This window comes from Anopheles merus, chromosome 2R, assembly GCF_017562075.2.
Source record: "Anopheles merus strain MAF chromosome 2R, AmerM5.1, whole genome shotgun sequence".
Lineage (NCBI taxonomy): Eukaryota > Metazoa > Arthropoda > Insecta > Diptera > Culicidae > Anopheles > Anopheles merus.
Window position 1 is genome coordinate 35,658,952 of NC_054082.1, and position 23,926 is coordinate 35,682,877.

The 23,926-nt window shown below is 47.9% G+C and overlaps 6 protein-coding genes across 8 annotated transcripts; 1 reads left to right on the forward strand and 5 right to left on the reverse strand.

The window, feature by feature from the left end:
* The first annotated feature begins 6,185 nt into the window (after window positions 1-6,185).
* On the forward strand, window positions 6,186-8,809 carry LOC121590011 (phenoloxidase-activating factor 2-like). 3 transcript variants are annotated; one of them, XM_041909330.1, is made up of 5 exons: window positions 6,186-6,829; window positions 6,932-7,020; window positions 7,093-7,180; window positions 7,559-7,658; window positions 7,967-8,809. In XM_041909330.1, exons 1-5 carry the CDS (start codon window positions 6,740-6,742, stop codon window positions 8,698-8,700), a joined length of 1,101 nt encoding a protein of 366 aa, XP_041765264.1. In that variant the 5' UTR covers window positions 6,186-6,739; the 3' UTR covers window positions 8,701-8,809. The 3 variants fall into 3 exon arrangements, with proteins under 3 accessions (XP_041765264.1, XP_041765265.1, XP_041765266.1); XM_041909331.1 differs by having other exon boundaries at window positions 7,102-7,180; XM_041909332.1 differs by having other exon boundaries at window positions 6,187-6,829; window positions 7,117-7,180; window positions 7,967-8,808.
* A 589-nt stretch (window positions 8,810-9,398) lies between these two features.
* Window positions 9,399-11,718, reverse strand: LOC121590010 (sodium-coupled monocarboxylate transporter 1-like). Its single transcript, XM_041909329.1, has 6 exons — window positions 11,228-11,718; window positions 11,098-11,163; window positions 10,982-11,033; window positions 10,853-10,920; window positions 10,001-10,786; window positions 9,399-9,929 (listed from the first exon to the last, which is right to left on the reverse strand). The coding sequence occupies exons 1-6, from the start codon at window positions 11,705-11,707 to the stop codon at window positions 9,492-9,494; spliced, it is 1,890 nt and encodes a 629-aa protein (XP_041765263.1). The 5' UTR covers window positions 11,708-11,718; the 3' UTR covers window positions 9,399-9,491.
* A 77-nt stretch (window positions 11,719-11,795) lies between these two features.
* LOC121589933 (sodium-coupled monocarboxylate transporter 1-like) lies at window positions 11,796-14,402 on the reverse strand. Its single transcript, XM_041909204.1, has 6 exons — window positions 13,824-14,402; window positions 13,679-13,744; window positions 13,563-13,614; window positions 13,425-13,492; window positions 12,574-13,359; window positions 11,796-12,511 (listed from the first exon to the last, which is right to left on the reverse strand). Exons 1-6 carry the CDS (start codon window positions 14,304-14,306, stop codon window positions 12,062-12,064), a joined length of 1,905 nt encoding a protein of 634 aa, XP_041765138.1. The 5' UTR covers window positions 14,307-14,402; the 3' UTR covers window positions 11,796-12,061.
* Window positions 14,403-14,902: 500 nt separating this feature from the next.
* Window positions 14,903-17,556, reverse strand: LOC121589639 (sodium-coupled monocarboxylate transporter 1-like). The gene is made up of 7 exons (XM_041908714.1): window positions 16,899-17,556; window positions 16,753-16,818; window positions 16,635-16,686; window positions 16,498-16,565; window positions 16,264-16,418; window positions 15,570-16,200; window positions 14,903-15,497 (listed from the first exon to the last, which is right to left on the reverse strand). Exons 1-7 carry the CDS (start codon window positions 17,394-17,396, stop codon window positions 15,087-15,089), a joined length of 1,881 nt encoding a protein of 626 aa, XP_041764648.1. The 5' UTR covers window positions 17,397-17,556; the 3' UTR covers window positions 14,903-15,086.
* An 85-nt stretch (window positions 17,557-17,641) lies between these two features.
* Window positions 17,642-20,486, reverse strand: LOC121589637 (sodium-coupled monocarboxylate transporter 1-like). The gene is made up of 5 exons (XM_041908713.1): window positions 19,928-20,486; window positions 19,733-19,852; window positions 19,507-19,661; window positions 18,803-19,433; window positions 17,642-18,734 (listed from the first exon to the last, which is right to left on the reverse strand). Exons 1-5 carry the CDS (start codon window positions 20,402-20,404, stop codon window positions 18,231-18,233), a joined length of 1,887 nt encoding a protein of 628 aa, XP_041764647.1. The 5' UTR covers window positions 20,405-20,486; the 3' UTR covers window positions 17,642-18,230.
* Window positions 20,487-20,891: 405 nt separating this feature from the next.
* Window positions 20,892-23,914, reverse strand: LOC121589635 (DNA repair protein complementing XP-C cells-like). The gene is made up of 3 exons (XM_041908711.1): window positions 21,733-23,914; window positions 21,300-21,670; window positions 20,892-21,224 (listed from the first exon to the last, which is right to left on the reverse strand). The coding sequence occupies exons 1-3, from the start codon at window positions 23,841-23,843 to the stop codon at window positions 20,938-20,940; spliced, it is 2,769 nt and encodes a 922-aa protein (XP_041764645.1). The 5' UTR covers window positions 23,844-23,914; the 3' UTR covers window positions 20,892-20,937.
* Window positions 23,915-23,926: the final 12 nt, after the last annotated feature.

Below are 23,926 nucleotides of genomic sequence, written 5' to 3' on the forward strand. Positions count from 1 at the left end.
CTGGGTAGGTGCGTTCGAGAACATCGTTTTTATTTTAACTTCTGCTCATCATCTCTGCGGCGATGGGCGAGCGTAATAAAAGCGAAACTAGTTCCCTTCGCCCTTGGGCGTGTGACAAAAACCGTTCTGGAATATGTTGCCTTCAGCCCTCCCGCCCGCCGGACGCTAGAATGGTAACGCTTCGTCCCGGGTCCGGCTTCTAGCTTTGGTTCGGTCTTAACGCCAGCTTTTCCTATATGGTCACGAGGGGCAATGTAATGGAGCTGCCGGTTTGTTATGGTTGGCGGTGGTCCAAGATTTTTGATACCATTCCCGTTGTGAGCATCGGACCGGTATGCATGATTTATGGTCGCAAGTACTTTCATTGGATTTGGACATTATTTGTTTCGTGATGTGGAGTAATGGAAGGAATGAATTGAATCCTTTCCAACTGTCTGTCCAAGCGTATGCAAACCAAACTATGGCAAACTTGGGCCTGGCATAGTTCAGCAGATTTCTTTTTGGTGGTTTCATTTAACCAGGCTAGACAACGAAAATAAAAGATAAAATTATTATTTTTTTTTTTTTATTCAGGAGTAACGGTCCAAAAAGGCCGTATTGCTTAGTAAAATTATTCACAATAATGTAACAACCCACTTGAACTGTCATTTCCATGCGCTTCGCGGTATTCATCATGTTTAGCACGATTAACAACTTAACTCTTTTTACCGCGTAACACTCCCAAAGGTTGCAGGTCAAGGGACTCATCTGCTGCCACTTTTGCTTTAGCGTTTAATTTAAACAGTTCCGAGGAACAGCTCTCTCCACAGACATATGCTACCCATCCAGCGCGATTTCAGCACTTCACAGTGCCATTATTACCGCCGCAACGGGCTGAGAAGGGCGAACGCGCGTCGTTCGCATTTCCAATAAATACCACCGCAGCCACGAAACATCACGACCGACACAATTTGTCACAGTTGAATGGTGCGTTCTGGCAAAAAGGTGAAGCACAAAATCCGCTTTTACACACTTTCCCTCACTCTCTCTCTCACTATGCTTTTGATCACACGAACGCTTCGCGTCTTTGTTCCAATTTCCAAGTGCTCGTTTTGATATGTCCGAAAGCACATTAAACACATTTCAATCGCGCCCTTCGCCTGGTGCCTTGGGGAAGCAATTATTTGAGGAGGAGGCCATAAATATAGCTCAAACAACAGCTTCAGTAGGTCCCATTTAAGGAAGTTCGGCACTTGAGCGGACGTGCGGCCGTGTCCTCAGCAACACGGGCAAGGCAGATAAACATTCAAGTTTAAGGTTTTACTGGAGCGTCCTCGTGCCGTATTAGATTCGCCCGATGCTAATAACACTCTCGATGCGTGTACAATTATGAGCAGCTTTCTTTGTACATCCTCTCATGCGGAAAGTACTTCAGTGTTCAGTGCGCAATGTTCTATGCGCTTGGGGCACAAATCATCAAGCCCCTCCGCAGGCTCCGGTTCCCGGTCGTCTTCCATTTGTGGAATGATCGTCATCTCAGAGAGAATGAAAGAGCTACGTTTCCTCCGCGACTGACCACCGCATCAGCCAGTGTCCGTTGTAAAGCTACAGCGATTCGTAAACCCCCACCCGAACGAGCCAACAAAGGGGGGGTGGGGGAAGATGGGCGAAACTCTTGTAAACCTCCTTACAGCCAAAGTAAACAACCAATTCGCGTCACAATTGCAACGCGTGAAGGGGATAATTAAGCTGAGCAGAATTTATCCCTTTTATGATGTATTTTGACAGCAAATTAACGTATATGGGCAGCGCACCGACGTGACCGTCGTGCCGTCCGGGCGATCCACGTTTTTGGGCCATGCAAATTTATGATCCCTTTTGGCTCTCTGTGTGTGTGTGTTGCCCGCGTTTTATCGCTCGGTGATCGGTGGGCGGTCGCGCATTTGTGTACAGGGCTTTTGTTGCCGCCAGCCACTCGATCGTACAAAGGGCTCCGTAAGCGTGTTGGGTTGTTGTGAGGCAGATCGAGGAGTCACCCTTTTTGAGGTTCTTTTATTACAATTGTTAAATCAAAGCCATTATTCCGCAATTGTGTTTAAGTTTTTTTTAGCATTTCTTACACATTACGGACAAATATTGACCTCCATCGTTAATGCATTCGCTCTATTTCCTTAGTAACCGTCGCTGGACCGCGCAACGGGAACGATCCTCTCCTCAGCCCAATCTGCCCAACCATCATTTCTCCTCCTTCTCTGCTCCCTACTCGCGAATATCTTCAACATCTTTCAACCGTCACCCAATTGCCCACTCCCTGACAGATGATTAATTAACTCAACCATTGCCGTTCGCGCCCTCCACCTCCGGGTGGGCGCTGGTGCGTCGTTCAACGTGTTCCAGCTTCCAAACACTCGATGGGCTCGATGAGTGACGGGGCTTCTTGGCGGACAGTGAAATGTAAATGAACCCCTCGCGCCGCTCGCAACGCCGAACACCGAGGCGCGCCCAGCCAGCCCGCGAACACTGATCGCGTTCGCATTTTGGCTGCACACGGGGCGACGAGCGAGAAGTGTAAGTTTGAGATTTTTTTTTTTTTAGGCCAGGAGTTTTGTTTCGCGTTCCTTTTTTCCCATTTTTTTGTTGCTTGTTTTGCGCAACGACGAAGGAAACACGCTGAAGCCGTACGGACAGTAAAGACTTAATTAGGGGAACGATTGCAATAAATTATTATGCTTCTGCCGCACGCACGCTCGCACCGCCCGCTTGGATGTGTAATTCGGTGTACTGAGACCGATTTCAACGGGCTCATACAGGATTCTGTATGTTTGTTTTAGGAGCGGAAGGGCATTTCGTCTTCGGAAAATGAGAAGAAAATAAAAGCAACGTAAGAGGTTTTGCTCATCACAAAACACCAACCGGGCGCGGTTTAAGATTTTGCGTTCCAAGATTAGAGAGCTCATTGCACAGGGAATACATGAACATGTAAATCTTTAAACGATTGCAAGCTCGTGCTGTGTTGTGTGTCTGTGCTTTAGACGAGAACAGTACATTTTCGCACAGCATGGCAGGGGCAACCGAATGAAATAAGCCATTAAAAAACGGGCAACTTATCGTTTTGAAACCATCGCGGGCAGATGATTTCGTGTGAAAGATTTCGCAAGTCAGTCGAACGGTTCGGTTGCGAGTGAACGAACGGATTAAAAGCCCAATCCCACCACCAATTGTGTGTAAATTGCACGATAAAAGAAGCTCACAAACTTATCTCGTTTTTTTTACTCCTCTCTCACATTTACCTCTCTCTCTCTCTCTTTCTTTTTCTTCCAAATCGAATGCTGACAAACCGCGGCAGTAAACCTAGCAGTAAACTGTGCGTTTGATATCATCTCCAAAGATCATCTTCAATCCCAGAAGGGGAAAAAATGGGATACAAGCGGAAACTGTAAACCGAGAAAACCAAAAACCAACAATCCCATCCCATTCTTGCGTTCCCAGTGGTTTCGTACGATTTCGAGCAAAATAAAAGCCCCCCAAAACTCACATTCTCCACCCACATCACCGTCGTGTGGCGTCATCGATATGCCAATAAATAAGCATATCGCGATCTTGCGGCCAACCCTGCCAGCGGTTGCCAATGTTGCCGGAGTGTCGCCTGGGCACGCGGGAAGGGCAACTACACGCAACAAAACACACGCATTACGGTGCCCATTAATCGTCCGAGCTTTTTGGCACCCGATGGTGAAGATCATGTGGCGGCAAATGTCCCCACCGTGGGACGCAAGAATTGTCATCAAATACTGTTGCATGGCTGCTAAAAGCCAATAATCAAAATAATAAAAAAAAGTGCAGCAATCTTCCTGTTTATGTGTGCATGAGTCTCTGTAGCAACCAAATGACACCCCGGAACACAATGAAAGAACTGAGGAGCAGACAGTGACGAAGCCAAAGACGTGGTTGCCTTTTTGCCAACTATTTAATTGACCAGCTTTTGACTCGGTTGGCTCCCGTGTACAACCAAGTGCCACCAAGATGTAAGGGAAGTAAGGGCTAAGTATCCACAACAACAACACACACACACACCAAAACCGGTAGGAAGCAAACCGTTTGTTGTTTGTGCTCCTTGCCGCCAAGGGTGTCCATCGCTGTGTTTGGAATTCATTTCACCATGACGCCATTAACCCGCCAGGCACAGTCCCGAGGAGGGGGGGGGGGGAGTGTTGAAGCAATGCTGCGAAACGATCGTTCGCCTCCCACGTGCACGCGCGAAGCACACGAAGGAACCGTCACGAGAGGTGGCACTTTTGTCAGCTCCATTATATTCTGTGTTTTGTTCCTTGTTTTCTTTTATTTGGTTGGCCGTTTTATGCTGCTGTGAGTTTTCATTCGTTTTTATTCACATTCGTTCGTTCTTTCGTCCAGCTTCCATCAGTTGTGTACGTTCTTTTTTCTCGATTTATTTATTTTCTGCTTTTCACCATTGTGTCTTTCATTGTGTCTTGAAACAAACGCACTGTCTCTTTACCACCCGCCGCCCCGCATGATGGTACATAATCGTTAGCATAACTTTTTTCATGCTCAATAGAGAAAAATAAACTCATCGTTACAGTGGCATTGCCTTCGGCAGCGTGAAAGCTTTTCCTTTCCACACAAACGCACCCATAGGCAGACTGCTCTGCTGGCTGTCGGTGGTTGTGTGTGCGGAGTGTCTGAATGGCGCAAATTCTGTTTTCTCATACCGAATTGTTTTGTTTTCCACCGGCTGGTTTGGTAGATTTTTTTTTTGGGGTTTGTTTTTATATTCTTCTCCTCTCTGTTTGTCCTAGACAGAAACCGTTCGTTGCGTTTGCTTCCCGAAAATATGCTAATGCTAACGACCGGAACGAAACTGCTTCCCTTGGGCCATCTCCATGGCAATGACAACGAAATAAAAAGGAAAGTCCAAGCGAATCGTTACCCCACAATCTAGCAATCCATGCACACACACGCACACACTGATATAGAATTGGGATGAAGAATTTGTTGGTTTTTTCAGCATCACTGGAGTGATGCTGGTGGACTAGGTGGTTTGGTTTGGATCGTGTCTAGACGGTCCGGAATCGATGAAATCAATTAAAACTTCTATCCATCAATCGACGCCGCACAAACGGATCCCGACACCATCGAATACAAAGAATGATGCGCTTTTTTGTTCGAGGAGGGGGGACCATGACGAAGGAAACGACACATCGAACTATTGTAATGATCAGGGCGATGTATCAGCGAAAGACTAGTCCGACCTTTGGGAAGTGAGTTCTTTTGCGTGGTGCGGGCTAACTAAAACGAGATGAAAGTGAACGAACGTGCAAAGGATCCAGTCAAATGGATGACCAATGGGTTGAACAGTGTTATCAGCCCACTGTTCCCCCCAACACCACTGATCGGTATCAATGTGTAGCCAATATATCATTTCCCTACAAACTTTGCCTAATACAAACCCCCAGCAAAAACGATTCGGCCCTTTGTCCATGACGTTGCCATTTTTCAATTTAACTCACTTACCCTGCCCCGGCCAACTTGTGGACTCACCAACTTCGTAAAAAAAGGGAAATAAAAGACAACTATTGCCCCAAAAAGGGCAATAAATTATAAGCATGTGGTTTCGGTGACGTTGCCGCGCGTGGTACCCCACAACTGGCCGGGGGAGATAAGAAGCCGTGACGCGTACGACGCGCGCGACGGACACTTGATCGTAGCCGAACGCGTCGTCGTGGGTTCGATCGCGTCCTGTGATTACGCTTTTCCAGCTCGGAGATGCCGCGACAAGCATACCCTGGCCTCCAACATCTATGTCCAAAAAATGGCACCTTTTAGCTGCGTGTGTGTGTGTGTGTGTGTGTGTGAGTTTTTTAATGCTTAACTTTTGATGCTTCTTCCAACACGTCATTCCTGCATGTATGTGGCTCCCCCTTGTTTCAGCACGCGATGAATGGGGCACATGAATGGGTGCTGTTTGGCACAGGTCCATGAAAGAGCGATGCCGGCTTCGACGAGTGGCCATCTTGCTCTCTTGCTCGCTCAATGCCAACCCTTATCTGCCTCCGCGTGTTCTCCCAGCACTGCCGCAGGAGCAACGCGGAAGCAGCGCTGGCGCCACCAGCAGCCGACTTCCACGGCAGTGTCTCGGGAGTGTGCCGGCTACGGAAGAATTCAGACTTCCAGTGGAATGCAAAAATAATCCAAAAAACAGACAACACACACACACACACATTCACAGTCTGGGTGAAAAGGACGGGACGCTGGGTTTTGGTCCAAAGCAGCAGACAAGCAGCCATCCGGCACCCTGTCTGGACGGCATCCGAACCTGGAACTGTGCCCTGAAGCGCTCTGGGCGGCAGTTTGGTTAGTACTGCTGGTGCGGCGACTACTATTGGATGCTGCGCCGTCAGATGGGCATGTAACTGCGAGACACAAAGCGGACATCTGTGTAGACCGCACAACAGTAGCAGCAGCAGCAGCAGCAGCAGCAGCAGCTGATAAGCCGCGGCCGATCGAGCAGCGTGAGAAATAAGTGCAGTGTGCGTTCGGCCGTCGCGCCCGGGAGCTGTTGTGGAGTGTGTATTGGTTTGCTGCCCGTTTGACGTTTCATGTGACGGAGTGTGCGGGTTTGCTTGCACGCATCTCCGTACGCATCTATCGCAGTGCATTGCCGTGTTTGTTTCCGTGCGTGTGTGTGTGTGTGTGTGTGTGGCTGTGTGTGTCCGAATTCCAAAATCCCAAAACAGACCAGATGCCGGTACGGTCGGGGTTCTTGCTGCTGCTACTTTGGCTTCACCAACGACTGCCCGCCTCCTCACAAGCAACCGAACCAGCGACAAGGGTATACCGCCCAGTGATCTCCCTTCCCCCTACCCCCAACCTTCTATGGCCACTAATCGAAGTGCACTGTTGTTTGCCATTTCTTCCCTTTGCTAACCCGCAGCGGTGCAGCGGAGGTCTCTGCATCCTGCCCGAACTATGCCGCCCGGTCAGCGTCAACGTGTACGATGAGGTGCATCTGGACTTTTTCAGGTAACGCTCGATGGGTGGTGTGTGGGGGCCTGCGTCGCCCGCCATCGCCATCACGATCCGCTTTAATCTCAGCGTTTCAAGTTTCGATCGTTCCAGCTCGGAGGAGTGCCGGTTTCCCCATCTCAAGTGCTGCCCCTTCGAGCGCATCGTCCGTGCACCGGTAAGTAGGCGAGAATGGCTAGACATTTCACCGACCTGTTCCGCCCAACCCCCTCCACCCCCTCCCCCCTACAAAATGTAATCGTGAATGGGTTTTTGGGAGCATCCGTCTGATTGCTCGGTTGGATGAATGAGCCAAAAAAAAAATGGCATACAGCCACTCTCCATCAGGACAGTTTAATTTGCGAATGTTGATAAGGCGTCGCCGCGCGGTTTGTTCTAAGAAGTTCCAAAAGCACAAGCGGCGGCTATGTGAATGAGTTTGTTGTTTTTTTTTTGCACAAACATTACAATGACCCTTTGACATTTGTGCAAGAAGACTTGAAGTTTGTGGTGGCCCTTATTACTAATGCCGAGGACTTCTCCTACCCATTTTCAGGACACGGAAGCACCGGATGAGACCGAGATCGTGTGTGCGGCCCGGAACAACAACGGCATCGGACATGTCGAGCAGAAGGACAAAACGCGCGCCAAATACGGTAGGTTGGGCTGTGAGGTATGAGCATTGGCGTGAGTTTTTTGGCAAGATGTCGACAATTTTTCGGTTTCTCACATTTTATAGTCCCAATCAAGCTTATGACATTGGTTGTACTGCAGCCCCAGTTGATGTCGTTGGTGATAGGCTAGTGGATCTTTGCATCAACAATTTTATTTCGTTTTAATGTTAATGCTTTGATAGTAAAACTTATTGGAGCAATGCTCCGTTTAATGCTACAGAACGTCGACGTATAAGTCTCATACGCCCCAATGCCCAGGATTTACGATTGCTTTGCTTTCCTCGTTTTAGGCGAGTTTCCCTGGATGGCGTTCGTGTACACCGCGCAGGCCGACTACGAGCTGTACCTCTGCGGGGGCACGCTGGTCCACTCGAAGGTGGTCATCACGATAGCGCACTGCATCGAGAACCGTACCGCCAGCGAGCTGCGCGTGCGGCTGGGCGAATGGGACCTGGAGCATATGGTGGAGATCTACCCACCGCAGGACCGGGCCGTCATAGCGGCAGTGACGCATCCCCAGTTTTACAGCGAGCTGCTACTGAACGACATTGCGATACTGTTCCTCGACGAGCACGTCGACTTTACGGAGGTGGTCGGCATAGCGTGTCTGCCCCCGCAGAACGCCAACTTTGACCACAAACGGTGCCTGTTCACGGGCTGGGGTGAGGATGAGCGGGGCCGCAACTCGTCCGTGCTCAAGCGCACCAAGCTGCCGATCGTACCGAACGGCCAGTGTCAGCGGGTGCTGCGGCGCCATCTGCTAAACCGCAGCTTCCGACTGCACCAAGGGTTTCTGTGTGCGGGCGGCGAGTCCGGCAAGGATGCGTGCCGCGGTGACGGGGGGTCCCCGCTCGTCTGCCCGATACCCCAGTCCGAGAATCAGTACTACGTGGTCGGGCTGGTGGCGTTTGGGTACGAGTGCGGCACGCAGGGTGTGCCCGGTGTGTACGTCAATGTTCCTCACTATCGCGACTGGATCGATGGGGAAATCGAAAAGATGTATCATGTTGATATCTTCGTTTAGGGGCCTTAGCCTGCCAGGTTCGTTTCTAGCTGGCCCGAACCGGACACATGCACGTAAGCTTTTCGTCATACACTCATTCGTCTTTAGAAATTAAAACGTTCGTACTTACCATGCTTTAAGATTGTTCCATCGCTTTTATCGCTCAAACGTTAGGCAAATACATCCGACTACAAACAATAAGCTTGCGGAGGCTCCACCTATCCTTACCGTTAAAAACATAACGATATACCAAAAGATATTTTTTTCCGTACGCGGATGGACATTCGAACACGTCTGCCCACATGTAGACAATTTTGCTTTGCCCGTCCCAATTAAATGCTATCGTAAAACCTGTTTTACGATCAGCGAATGATCGTAAAAACGAGCTTAACGATTATTTGAAAGCATAATAATTTGTTAATCAGGAATTCGAGAATTCACTTTTGCTCTACAACTCACACAATCGGGACGCTGCTAGTGATCGTTTTGTAGCACGTAATGCGTTGTGTTGCACTTCCTTGACACCATTAATTAGCAACTCGTTTTGCGTGCATACGAGAATCAAGGAGAGTTTGTTGTAAAAACAAACTAATTACCATTTAATTTATGAGAAATACTGCAATGCTTTGCTTGGCAACAGCTACAATGTTGCTAATATTTCAAGACACAAGTGCAAGTTATAACTGAATAGCATCCAATTGAGGTGCTTAAATCTGATCTTTTCCTTCAATTTTACTGTACACTTTTATTCAATAACCCATAACAATTCAGGCGTCCTCAGATCGGTTTTAATCCATTTCGAACATCTCAGGCTACTTGAGATTGGATGGCGCTGATCGTGTCGTTAACGGTATGTCCGTAGACTGCTTCTTTCTTATGTACGGTGCTAATAGCTTTGGATCGATCGGTTGATCTCGATCGCGCCCACACAATTTTACGAGCGAACTTACCACCGTTCCAGCCACACACGTAACACTCATTCCGAACAGCGTGAAGTACATGTAAGATATATGATAGATAGATGTTTCCAACTGCTCCAACTCACTATCCGGATACTCCTGCTCGATTAGTTTATCTGCATCCATAAATATGCTGTGTATGCTGGTATTATATCTGACCTCGTATCCACATTCCGCAACCGACACTGGCTTTGTGTCGAACGTTCTGCTGCCAGCAGCTATCGAGTACTGCGCATTATAGCACATGTAAAACATCGTCAACAGTCCTGTTATGCCACCATACAAAGCACCCTGCAGAAGATAAGCATGCGGTGTACATATACACTATCTGAATGATTGTTTTTGTGATTCAAAGCACTTACAGTTCCATTCACCCACGGCATTAGAATGCCCATTACAAACATCCCTAGCAAGGGAGCCGCAGAAGCAGCACTCAATGTCATTGCCAACTGCATCACCGTGCCGAGATGTTGCACCAACAAAGACAGCATTACAGCCACTGCTCCGTACACCAGCACCGAGCCGCGCATTATGTAGCTAGTTTGTTTCTCCGTCAGCGGCTTCCTGCAGTACGGCTTGAAAAAGTCCTCCAGCGTCACAGCAGACAGAGCATTCAGTGCCGATGACAGTGAACTGAGCGCTGCACTGAAGATGCCCGCCACAAACACTCCAGTCATGCCCGGATACGCCGCAAACGTTTCCATCACAAAGAAGGGCAAGAGTTGATCCTTTGCCTTTACCAATTGAGCCGTCAGAGGATCGCACTCATGGTAGGTGGCGTACACCAATAATCCTATCATGAAAAATGTAACATTTATGCCAATCCAACCGATCACAAAACCCTTCAGCGCTTTTCGGGCATCGTTTAGCGTGGGCAACGCTAGGAAGCGTTGTACCATATCCTGACTGCATGCTATTCCTTCGCAAACCCACAACGGTGCACCTAGCAGCATGATCCAGAAGGAATGGCGCAGCGTTGGATTCGGATCAAAGTTTGGCGGCTCTAGCCTTTCGCCGGCAATGCTTCTGCGTACTACTTCTGCTGGTCCTCCGACATCGTACGTGCCCTTAATCAGGACAGCCAGCAAAGCAAGCAGCGTTACACCAGACTGAAGAACATCCGTCCAGACAACTGCTTTCAGTCCACCCTGAAATGATCGGTGAATTGATGAAGTTATAACTGTCAAGGTTATTGTGCCGTAGTTTTCACTTACGATGCTGGTATAGAACATGCATATTATGCAAACGATCGGTGTGATGACGTGAATGTCCACTCCAGTTACTGGAAATAAGATAGATTAAATTGCATGACAATTTTACAACCAACAAGTCACTTCACCAACCTTGATTAAATACCATTGCTGGAACGTAGATCACGATCGGCATCCACAATATCTGTCATATATAGCATAGCTTTAAACATAGAACAAAATAAATTCTCCAACCTTTCAATACCTACACAAGCCAATGCAAATAGTATCGATCCGATAAGTCGCATGCGAGAATCGAAACGACGCTGCAGATACTGTAACACATCCGTTAGGATATTGAGCTCATTTCCGAAGATCGTGCATATGTTTCATTCTCACCTCATATGTTGATGTAATCTGTAGCTCGTGGAACACCGGCAAGAAAAGATAATTCATCAACAATCCCGCCAGCACCATAGAGAACACAATGTAACAGAACTGAGTGCCATAAAGATAGATCTCTGTTGCCGTTCCCAACATCGGAACACCCGATACCCAGCTTGCCACCAATGATACAGCCACTGGAAACGTTTGCATCTTCCTTCCACCGACCAGGTAGTCTTGAGCCTCCGTCATATTCCTACTATGTTGAGGTCGGCTTTTGCGTTGCATATGGTTTCGATAGCCGAAAAAGATCCCAATCATGATGCTGACAGCCAGCATCCACACAAATACAACATAGTCCGGCCAATCGAAGTGCTGCAACGTTCGACCGATCGTGTCGATCGTGTTTCCGGAAGTACTGTTCACATGTTGGTAAGCTTCGTAATATGAGTATTCTTCTCCGCTGCTACTTTTTAACGTACGCTCACTTGCCATAATTGAACCAAACTGAGCAGGAACGTTGATTGTTCTTTCAACCAAAAGGCTAATGGTACGAGATAACCGTTTTCAAAAATGGGACTATTGGTATAGTTAGAGATAAGCATTGTATTTGAGGCTATTTTACTGAGGTCAAACGATCGTTGTATTAACACGAATCATCTTCTTTGTTATTCTTTGTAATTCTGTTCCATTCCGACTGCAAGCAATTTTTCACAGCTGCAATCAACACACTAATTTCGCTGTTGACAGCTTGGAAGATAATCTTTATTAAAAGGAAATGTAACACCATTTCATTTTACTTCTTACTATTCCATCTAGCCCTAAGTAATGCCATCCGGAGGTCATAATTCATCCGTCTTCAGTTCGTTTCAAAGCAGCTTCACTAGCTTCAGCCTGTTTGCTATCCGTAGGTACGGATTGGAACGTAAGGGGAATATCACGAGGCTGTATCCTTCTTATACACGGTGCTAAAAGCTTTGGATCGATCGGCTGATCACGATCACTACCACAAAGTTTCGTGAGCAAACTTACTACAGTCCCCGTCAGACATGTTACGCTTGTTCCAAACAACGTGAAGTACATGTATGACATGTGGTAGATAGATTTTTCCAGTTGCTCAAGTTCGGAATCATCCTCGGTCAGCCCCATCGTTGCATTGCGCCCGTAATCGTATGGACAGTCTTCTACCGATACTGGTTTCGTGTCGAACGATCTGCTCCCCGAAGCAATCGAGTATTGTGCTTTGTAACACATGTACAGCATTACGAGCAAACCTGTGACGCCACCATACAAAGCACCCTGGAAAAAGAGATGATTACTATCATTGATAATTGATAAAGCTGCTTGAAGGGGCGTTTTACCGTTCCATTCACCCACGGCATTAGAATGCCCATTACGAAGAGACCAAACAGAGGAGCCCCAGAGGCAGAGCTTAGTGTCATAGTCAGCTGCATCACGGTTCCCAGATGTTCCACCAATATGGAAAGTAACACTGACAACGCCCCGTATACCAGCACCGAGCCACGCATTATGTAGTGAATCTGCTTCTCCGTGAGTGGCTTTTTGCAGTACGGCTTGAAAAAGTCCTCCAGCGTAATAGCAGACAGAGCATTCAGTGCGGAAGACAGTGAGCTAAGGGCTGCACTGAAGATGCCTGCCACAAATACTCCAGTCATGCCCGGGTACGCCGCGAACGTTTCCATCACAAACAGGGGCAACAGTTGATCCTTCGCCCGCGCCAACTGGGTCGTCAGGGGATCACATCGATAGTAGGTGGCGTACACTAGCATGCCAATGAGGAAGAAAATTACATTCACAATGATCCAACCGATCACAAAACCCTTCAATGCTTTCCGCGCGTCCTCTAGCGTTGGAAGAGCTAGGAACCGTTGAATCATATCCTGACTGCACGATACACCGTAACAAAACCAAACGGGAGCTCCAAGCAGAATGATCCAAATAGAATGACGAAGTGTTGGATCGGGATCAAAAATTGGTGCCTCCAGACGACCACCAGCAATGTTTCGCTGCACAACTTCGGCAGGACCTCCGACATCGTACGTACCCTTGATCAGTACAGCCAACAAAGCCATCAGGGTTACGCCAGACTGAATAACATCCGTCCAGACAACAGCTTTCAGTCCACCCTAGAAGATTGCAATGAAAATAATGGTTATCAAAGTTTTTTGGCATAATTACAATTTCAACTCACAATACTGGTGTAAAACACACAGATCATACAAACGATCGGTGTAACAATGTGGATGCTCATTCCAGTTACTAGAAATTGGGGTTTAAAGATAACGAGTTACAAAAGTAGTTCCACCCACTGCTCTTCCGCTACACTTACCTTGGTTAAATGCCAAAGCTGGAACGTAGATCACGATCGGCATCCATAGGAGCTTTGGAGAGAGTTTCGTTTAACGTCATTATTAATCAACTATATAGTTCACTGTTTATACTTACACAAGCTACTGTGAAGAGAATTGATCCAAACAGACGCATTCGATGATCGAAACGACGTTGAAGATACTGTACAAATCAAAACAAATGCATCATATATCCGTATATATACTCATCATTCCATTCTTTTTCGGACACTTCGACTCACCTCGTAAGCTGATGTTATTTGCAACTCGTGAAACACGGGCAAGAACACATGATGCATCACAAAACCCATCATAATCACGGCAAACACTATGTAGCAGTACTGCGTACCGTATACGTAGATCTCGGTGGACGTACCCAGCAGCGAGATCCCTGAGATCCAGCTCGCCACTAAAGAAACCGAAACCGGGAAGATCTTCATCTTTCTGCCACCGACCAAATAGTCCAGCGCTTCCGACTCTCTGCGTGCCTGCTTTCGGCGATGCTTATGCTTCTGGTGATCTTTGTATCCGAAGAAAATCCCAATCACGATGCAGATCAGCAACATCAGCACAAACACAACATAGTCGGGCCAATCGAAGCGCTGCAACGATCGACTGATCGAGTCAATCGTTTGCCCGGGTGGTTCGCTTTCTTCATAGCTTGTCGTTTCATCGGTCGAATAATCCTCATCACTTCGGCCTTTTAACAACCAATCACTCGACATTGTTCAACCGACCGCAAGCAGCAGACCCGACGTGGTCGACGTACACCAACTAGTTAATGTACACGGGACTGACCAGCTCGGACCGTGGGTGCCACCACCGCTGTGCCAATTGCCAGGCTCATACCATTTATCTACTGACATTGCCAGTGAATCCCTTCATCAACATAGATAAGGGGGTGAATTATGATCTTTGGGCAGCGCAAATCTCGAGATAGTTACAGCGCTGTATATTTGAATGTATTTTTAAATCTTTAAAAGGCCCCACCGTGGTTGAGGGCGATCTGGTTAACATAGCATGGAAATTTGCTATAAAATGTTCAACATAAACCAAGTGGCCAAACATCGTATGCTTCCTTATGGGGTGTTGAAGATTCCCGTGCTGTATTCTATCATAGAGATTAGCGTTAAACTAACAGATTACAACACAAGATGGACTCACACACTGCATGATTTATAGCAGTTAGCTATACAGTAGGTCAGAATGATGACAGTTTCATCAGCGCTGAATTGTGGGTACTAAGTTACATCTTGTTACCAACTGATACAACGGACATTCCCAATTCTCTTCGAAAAAAAGTACTCCCAAAGAAACTAACTCTTTGGTGGAATGTTTTTATTTCTTAATTTCAGGTCATTGCCCATACTCCCCTCATTGTGCTACAGACTACATCCCATGCTTTCCTTCCATTAATACTCTAATCCGAACAATTACTGTACAAAGATAGTGGCGCTCGGCTTTGTACCACGTGCTGCCGTCACAGATGCAGCCGCCCAGCCGTCTTACAGCTGTATGTCTTTGGTTTCGAACTCGTGCAACACCTCTGTCATGTGATTAGCCTTAGTGTCCCGGGCGCGGTAGAAACGGCGCAGAAACGGTGCCAACAGCAGCGGATCAATGTCGTCGGTTTTCGAGCGCGGTAAAACGAACGAGGCCAAATACCCCACAATCGTCGGCACTACCGAGCCGATCATGGTGTAGTAGAGGAAGGACACGTGATGCAGTGACTTCTCCCCGGGCGTTGAGTCCGCTTCAAAGAGCGTACCATTTTTCGGCGTAAACTCGTACAGACAGCCTTCCACGGTGACCGGCTTCTCGGCGAACACAATTTCCTTCAGCGCGATCGATATTTGTGACCGTATCACAATGTACGACATCAGCACTAGTCCTGCCGTTGTTCCCAAGATGGCACACTGTGGATAGAAATGAAAGGAATTAGAACGATTTCTTCTTTCAGCGGAATCCTTTCAAAACAACTGCCTTACACTGCCATTAATGCGCGGGAAGAAGAAACCCATCAGGAACAGCCCAAACAGTGGTCCGAGCGTGACCGGACCCAAGCTCATCGACAGCTGCAGTACGGCACCCATCTTCTCCACAACGATCACCATCATAACGGCCAGTGCACCAAACGCCAGCACGGTAAAGCGCATAATGTAGCGCGTTTGCGTTTCCGTCAGCGGCTTCGACACGAACGGTTTGCAGAAATCCTCCAGCACAATGGCGGACAGCGAATTGAGTGCGGTGGAGAGGGAGCTCAGCGCAGCACTGAATATACCGGCCACGAACAAACCGGCCAGGCCCGGATATTCACCAAGCACCTCCATCACCAACAGTGGCACTAGCTGATCCTTCGCCTTTGCCAATCCAGTCGATAGGGGATCGCAGTCGTGGTACATCGCAAAGATAAGCAGTCCGTTGTAGCAGCACATGGCCAGCAGGGTGGTCGTACCGACGAGGAACAGCACCAGTGCCTTACGGGCAGATCCTAGCGAAGGTAGCGACAGGTAGCGCTGCATCATGTTCTGGTTGATCGAGTTCGTCGACGTCCAGAAGAAGGTACCACCGATCAGCAGCGTCCAGAAGGTGTTGCGCGCCGTTGGATCTAGATTGAAACTGAACAGAGGGTACTGCTGTTAACATACATACAGAACGACTGACTGTGCTTCAGATGCATACTCGGGGCCTTCAAATCTTCCACCGGCAGAGTTCCTCTCGATCACCACGCTGAGCCCACCGACGTCTGCTGTGCCTTTGACGATCACTATAATCATTGCACCGACCATGATGCCGGTTTGAATAACATCCGTCCATACGACTGCCTTCAATCCACCCTTTACGATGAAACATGTAAGGTTTGATGTTAAAATATACTCCAGCGAAATTTTAACACACACTCAGATCCATCCTTACCAGGCTTGTGTAGAAGATGCACACCAAGCAAACGATAGGAGTGATCACGTGAATGTTTACACCAGAGACTGTAAATATAGGTCATACATGAGCACGTTCAGTTCTTGGTGTAAGCGATTACTATTTTTAGGACGTACCTTGATTAAACGCAAGTGCTGGCACATAGATCACTATAGGCAGCCACAAAATCTACAAAATACCACAACCATCCGTGTTAGAAAGCTTCCACTACCACACTTACAAGGTGCTACTTACACTGGCCAACGTAAACAGTATGGAACCGACTAGCCTCATCCGTTTGTCGAATCTCATTTGTAAGTACTAAAATTATGGAATTGTAATACAAAAAAACACTCGGTAACAATAATTCGCTCTCACAACTCCACCATAATGTCACAAACCTCGTACGCGGACGTTATTTGCAGATCGTGAAACACGGGCAGAAAGATGTAGTTCATCATCAGCCCCATCAGCACTACGGCACTCACAATGTAGCAGTACTGCACACCATAAACGTAGATTTCCGTCGACGTCCCTAGCAGCGAGATGCCCGAGATCCAGCTCGCCACCAGCGACACCGACACGGGTATGATCTTCATCTTACGCCCACCGACCAGATAGTCGAGCGCTTCCGACCCACGTCGTGCATGCTTCTGGCGCTTGTGCTTCTGGTGATCCTTGTAGCCGAAAAACACACCAATCACCATACAACTGATCAGCATCAGCACAAATACTACATAGTCGGGCCAGTTGAAGCGTTGCAGCGAACGGCTGATGTCTTCAACGCTTGGTCCTGGCGACCGTGTTGTACTCTCCGTCAGCAGTAGCCTACTTGCATCGCCTGCGAACTCGTCCATCGTAGGGGTGCTTCCTTCCAGCACATCGGTCACATCGGCCATCGTGCCACAAGCTTGGTTGGGTCGTTTGGTTAATCCAGATTTGCTCGAGCAAATGTGATGCGTTTGTAGGTGGTGGGGTCGTGTTTCAAATTTAAGCTCACTACTCGCGCGCACCTACTCGGAGGGTAAGCTGTTGACTGAAATCCATCCGACGCGAGCACGGGTATGGTTAAGCACTCTTCTTATAGTAGATACGACGGAACGCGACTGTAAATTATTTCCGATAGCCAGCGGTCAGATTTTTCCAGACAACGGTAAACACTGATAAGCGGCTTTATCCTCGCGCGATCGTCACTGTGACGTAGTGGAGCGGGAAAACGCGTTGACTAGGTTCTTTTTTTAACACGCCTGCATGACACAAGGGGACGCAAATTTATGATCTGCTTGAATTCGAAGCATCAGCATACAGTTTTTTCTTCCCCCAAATATGAGCGACTCGTCCAGGTGGGCAAAACGATTCGAACCAAAACGACAAGATGGCAACGAACTTCCGTTATCACGGTGCGATCATCTTGCGATGAGAGCATGCAATCGACACTACGCATCACTCACAACACGCTCGAAAGTGACGGCAACTTCTGGGCAACTGTGGGCAAGAATTGGCCGGTAACTTTCTCAACCGCACCACACCCCGAACCGACATCGTCAGACGATACGGAGAGACAGAGATAAGAGCCCTGGGCGGAGAAGGTGCATAAATAATGCCACAGTGCAAACAGTGTCCCACTGAGGATGCAGCTCAACCAAGCGACCCGAAGTCGGAAGCCACCAATCCATGACACAGACATGATAACGGACAGCCTCTTGACTTTTGATCGTCATCAGCAGGCACCATCACCCACGTGTACCCGTGGGCGGCTGTGCATGGGTAAGGGCCACATAATTGCGCCTAGAAGCGTACTCGTAAAACAACAGACAAGTCAGATACAGTGCGGTATCCTCTTTATTGTCGAACGTGTGCGTAGTCACAACCGTGCGCGGTATGGAGTGGGGGAAATAAATCTTCCTCACAAACGGAGCAACCAGTAGCGGATCCAGTTTGCTCGGTTGTTGACGACGCAGAATGGCGGCACTGATGGACCCGATCAGCACGGTTGTCGCGGCTCCGATGAATGTGTAGTACAGGTAGGACACGTGATGGATGGATTTTTCCACCATTTGAGGGGGCAGTGTGGTGGATGTGTTATATCCTGGCGGAAGTTCGAATTCGTACTCGCATCCCTCCACCGATACTGGCTTTGCTGGGATGAGCATCTCTTTTGCAGCTACCGCAATCTGGGCTCGTATAACGATGTATGACATGGTTAGCAGGCCACATAGTGCACCACCAAAAGCGCTCTGTAATAAAATGGAAAGATGTTTGAAACAAAATTCGTGCTGTATGTGAACGATCGATCGACACTTACGCTTGCATCAACCCATGGTAGTAGCATACCGAGCAGAAACAACCCCAGCAAAGGACCGAGCGAAATGGGCACCAGGCTCATCGACAGCTGCAACACGGTGCCAAGCTTCTCTACCACCAGTACCAGTGCGACCGCCACTATACCGAAGGCTAACACGGTTCCGCGCATAATGTAACGCGTGCTTCGTTCGCTCAACGGTTTCCGTACGAACGGTTTCACAAAGTCTTCCAGCACGATCGCCGACAGTGAGTTTAGTCCGGTGGAAAGCGAACTAAGCGATGCACTAAATATGCCCGAGATGAATAATCCAGCTAGCCCGGGATAGTTGCCAAGCACCTTCATCAGCAGGACCGGTATTAGTTGATCCTTGGCCTTTGCCAAACCCGTCGTCAGTGGATCGCAATCGTGGAAGGTGGCGTATATCAGCAAGCCGTTGTAGAAACAGGTCATCAGGAGCAGTATTATGCCCACCGTAAAGCATAGCAGAGCTTTCTGTGCATCGCGGAACGTGGGCAATGCCAGGTAGCGCTGGATCATCATCTGATGAATGGCATTTTTGCCCATCCAAAACGATCCACCGCCAATAAAGATCGCCCAGATGGTGTGCCGTTCTGTTGGATCGAAATTGAAACTTTGGGAAATTTGGAGTTGATAAGAGGGCTTCGCTTTCTTTTCGCACGCCACTCACTCCACTAAACACTTACTTCGGAGCTTCAATTCTTCCGCTTGCCATGTTCCTTTCGATCAAAACTCCGAGACCTCCTATGTCGGCTGTCCCTTTGAGCACGATCAAGATCAAGGCACCGATCATGATGAACATCTGTATCACATCCGTCCAAACGACCGCTTTAATGCCACCCTGTTAAAAATGCGATGGAATTGATATTGGAGCATGCCGTTTTCGTACTCTCGTCTCTTTGTAGTACTTACCACCAAGGTGTAGAATATACACACCATGCAGACACTGGTCGACACGATGTGCACATTAACGCCGGACACCTGATTGAAGGCTAACGCAGGCACATAGATCACAATCGGCAGATGAAGTAGCTGCGAGAATAAAGCCGATAAAGTTTCTATCTACATAAGAATGGCTCATTTTCCATGGAGCCTATCGGTTCTTACCGTTGCCAGTGTAAACAGCCCCGACCCGAGCAGCCTTATACGTCGATCGAATCTCAGCTGCAGATAGGCGTACGCTGATGTGATTTCTAGTCCCTGGTACACGGGCAGAAATATAAAATTCATACTAACGGCCATTAGTATGATGGCGGTAAAGACGTAGCAGAACTGCGTACCATGCAGATACGTTTCGGTCGACGCACCCATCACCGCAATGCCGGATATGAAGCTGGCAATCAGTGACATTGCCACGGGGAAAATCTTCATCTTTCTACCACCGACAAGGTAGTTCAGTGCGGCCGAACCACGTCGCACGTTCTGTTTGCGCTTTCGCTGAACACTCCAGTCTTTCCACCCGAAGTACACGCCGATCACGACACATATTAGCAGGCTGGCTACGAACACGATATAATCCGCTAGACCGAAACGCTGCAAGGATTCACGCACCTCCACCACGGTCAGCTTCGCTGACGAGCTCATCGTCGCAAGCTGGTTACGTGTCTTGCTGGAACGGACGGTGGCACGTTACTGGAAGGTGGGGCAAAACATCGAACAACAGACCGTCTCCTCTGGTGCCGCAGGGACACATCTTGTGAAATCATTTATCTCCACAATCAACGTGAGACCTGCGGTGTAAACCACTGTCAAGATATGATCCTCATCATCCGGAGCTATTTATGGCACGGGAATTTTTATCCAGACTGCAGTATCTGCTTTGTACTAGGAAATGACACAATTTTGTAAACGGAACTGGAAAAGCGTGCAGGCAGACTGATGTATAAATAAAATGTACAGATACTGCACAGTGATCCAGTGATCATTATCTGAAACAGTAGCTCTATCGGTTCTTGAACTTACGCCGAACCTATTCTGGTCCAATACCTCGTCCAAAACACGAACTTAGCTCATTCCTGGAATTGTCTCGAAACCATTCAAGCCTAGTGGATAATAAGTAGACTAAGAAGAATTTAAAGCATCAAACTCAACGTTTTATTCACAAATAACGAAATTTTCTACCATCCTTCAAAGTTGTACTTGTGTTTCAGCTTCTTTCGCACCAGCAAACCCTTCACCAGCTTAACCCAGTTGTTCAACACCGCGTTCTGCTTCTTTTCTAACTTTTTCTGTGCCACTTCATCCTGATGTCGCTTCCAGGCTTCCAGCAGACGATCGCGATGTTCCTCACATATCACAATGCCATCAAACACGGGATGATTACCGCCGGCATGCACCCCAAACCCGACCACTGCGACGGCATAGTCGATGCCCAGCTTGCGGCAAACGTACGAGAGGCCATATTCTGTAGAATGATAAAATAGTACACCATTACACGCACCTCTGCCAACGTACCATTCCAGCAGAAGACGATACTTACGCTTCAAATGTACTGTGCCTTTCGGCAGCATACACTCTTTGAAGATTTCGATATTACCGTAGGCATTCCGTGGCACTATACCATTAACCGGTTCCGGCGGGATGTAGTCTTCCGTTTGCCAGTAGCCGAACAGCTCCAGATCGGCAGGCTGGCGCTTTAGCTTGGTGCGCACTATTTTGTACGGTTGCTCAAACAGGCGGATCACCTTCGCGTGCCGCAACCAAACCTCCCGAGAGTGCAACGTATGGACACACTCCCGGGCATAGAGCGGTTCGCCCTGTATGTAACCGAGCGGTGGTGCGTCCGGAGGATAGATGCCTTGAAACTTTTGCAAATGTCGGTGCAAACAATAGGATGGATGATTTTTGCACCTGGAAAACAAAACAATTGTAGTTTAATGAAAGGATCCATGCATTGAAGCCGTAATGCTTACTGTGCGATAGTAGTGGGCATCGGTGCTCGAAGCTTAAGACGGCGAAATTCTAGCTGCTCTCGCAGTCGTGCTTCATCTACCCCACGAAACCGATAGGATGCCAGCGCTTTGAGAAGCCATTTCCCGTCGACTCGATTCCGTAACGCAAGCTGCTCATTTCGCCAACGGTAGCGTGAAGACACGTCCACGATGGTGCCATCCGCTTCCCAGGCAAACACATAAGCTGCCGGCGCAAGGATACGATCTATCACAGAATCCAAACAGTCGGTTTGTCCAAGACCCGCCTCAACTACGGTCCAGCGTTGCTCCTGTTCGAGATAACATTCGATCCAGGTATCGAGCTCAGGTACACTATACTTCGGATCTGGTCTTTTCGTATTCACGCCCGAAGCAGATTCTGGTTTATTTTTGAGAAGCTTGGCAAGATTGGGTTTATCTTTGGTGGTGGTGCTCTTGTGCTCTCGTGACCCGAAAGTTTGTCCCACTTTAGGCTTCTTACGGAAGTACTTACAGGAAACCAATTTTAACCGTTTTTCTTCTACTTCTCCATCGGTCTTCGACGATGATTCTATTCCATTTTTTCGAAGATTTGCAAAGTTTGGTTTTCTATTAGTTGTGTTCTTATTCTCGATTGTAGCTTGACTAAGCGCAACTTTTTTCGAAAAATAGTTGGATGTTGCCATCTTAACAGCATTTGGTTTGGTGGTTAAATCCAGCTCCATAGTTTCTCCCATTTTAGGATCATTTATACCTCCATTTGACGATGGTTTTAGACTCCAAAGCTGTGGTTTCGGGGAAGATGAATCTTTTCTCTCCAACAAAAGCTCATCATCCGCTCCGTCGAGTTGGGACAACTGAAACATTTGCTGTATTTCCGGTTTACGTTTCAATATTTCGGTCGTTGTTAAAGGGACATCTCCGTACCGTTGCGTACCACTAGCACTATTTACATTTCCCTTGGGTGGATTTTGCCACTGAGTCTTCGGAGTGGATTTCACGGATGGAGGATACTTCGGTACCACGTCCAAGCTCATCACGAACCTTGCTCGAACGCTTAGAAAGCGTAACAAGGTAAGAAGAATCACATTAAGCATTTTTCTAGAAGTTACCTCACGTGCAACAAGTTGCCGTACGAATGCGTTTCTTTGTTTGCCCATACGTGGACCACCACCCGCCGTGGATTGTTTCATCACAGTTTTGTAATACGCGACAACAGATTCAATAAATTCCAAGCTTGTCGCATCAGTCGCTGTCAGCTCGCTGTTGGCAATCAGGTCATACAGTTCCGAAGCAAATTCAACCATGTTATGGTTTACGGTTCGATTAATCCTAATGCCATAAGCAAGCAGCAGCAAGAGGTGCGTTTTGTGCGTAGCAAGGTATAGCTTTTTGGTGTTTTCCCATTCCTGACGCTTTAGCTTTTCTGCCGGATCTAGCAGCCGCTTGGGCTTTTGTGAGCTGCTGGTGGAAACGAATATTTCCACGTTTTTCATCTCTTTAGCGTGTGCATGCTGTTCAGCAGCTACACATTCCCAGTCGGGATCGTTGCCGGCAGATGGGTTTTCCGGGAAACATTCCGCTTGGGTTAGTAGAAATGGCTCATCGTAATCATCGGTCGGCAACTGTTGAGGCAAATCCATTTGCTTTCTCCTTCGTTCAAAGGATTCGCTACACTCATTAGCTATCCTATCGTACTCGGATATCTGCGATAATATCTGGTACATACGGTCATCCTCACCGGTTGGTTCTTCGCACTCCGAGTCAGACTGTTCTGTATCTTCCTGCCATGGGTCGTCAACATTATCCCGCGCGATAGGAAATTGATTTTCAAATGTTGGTGAGAAGAACGATTCATCCAAATTGATCGTGTTTGGATCGACAAGATGGTCACCAACACTGCTCGCCTCTGAGTCGCTTGCCGGATCCTGTTCATCCATCGGTAGAGACTTCCCGAAGGACGCTTGATTATTCGGGTCGAGTTGATTGTGCACATCACTCACATTACTTTGCTCTTTTCTATTGCATGTTGCTGGATTGTGTTGACTAGACACTACAGAAATGTTTTTCTTCAGTAAAAGCCTTCCTAATTTCCCTTTCGCTATCGCGTTCATCGCACTCTACGGTCCACCAAATGTTTTGATTCCTATTGTAAACAAATACAGCCGGTCAACTGTCAAACGATCAGCTGTCATGA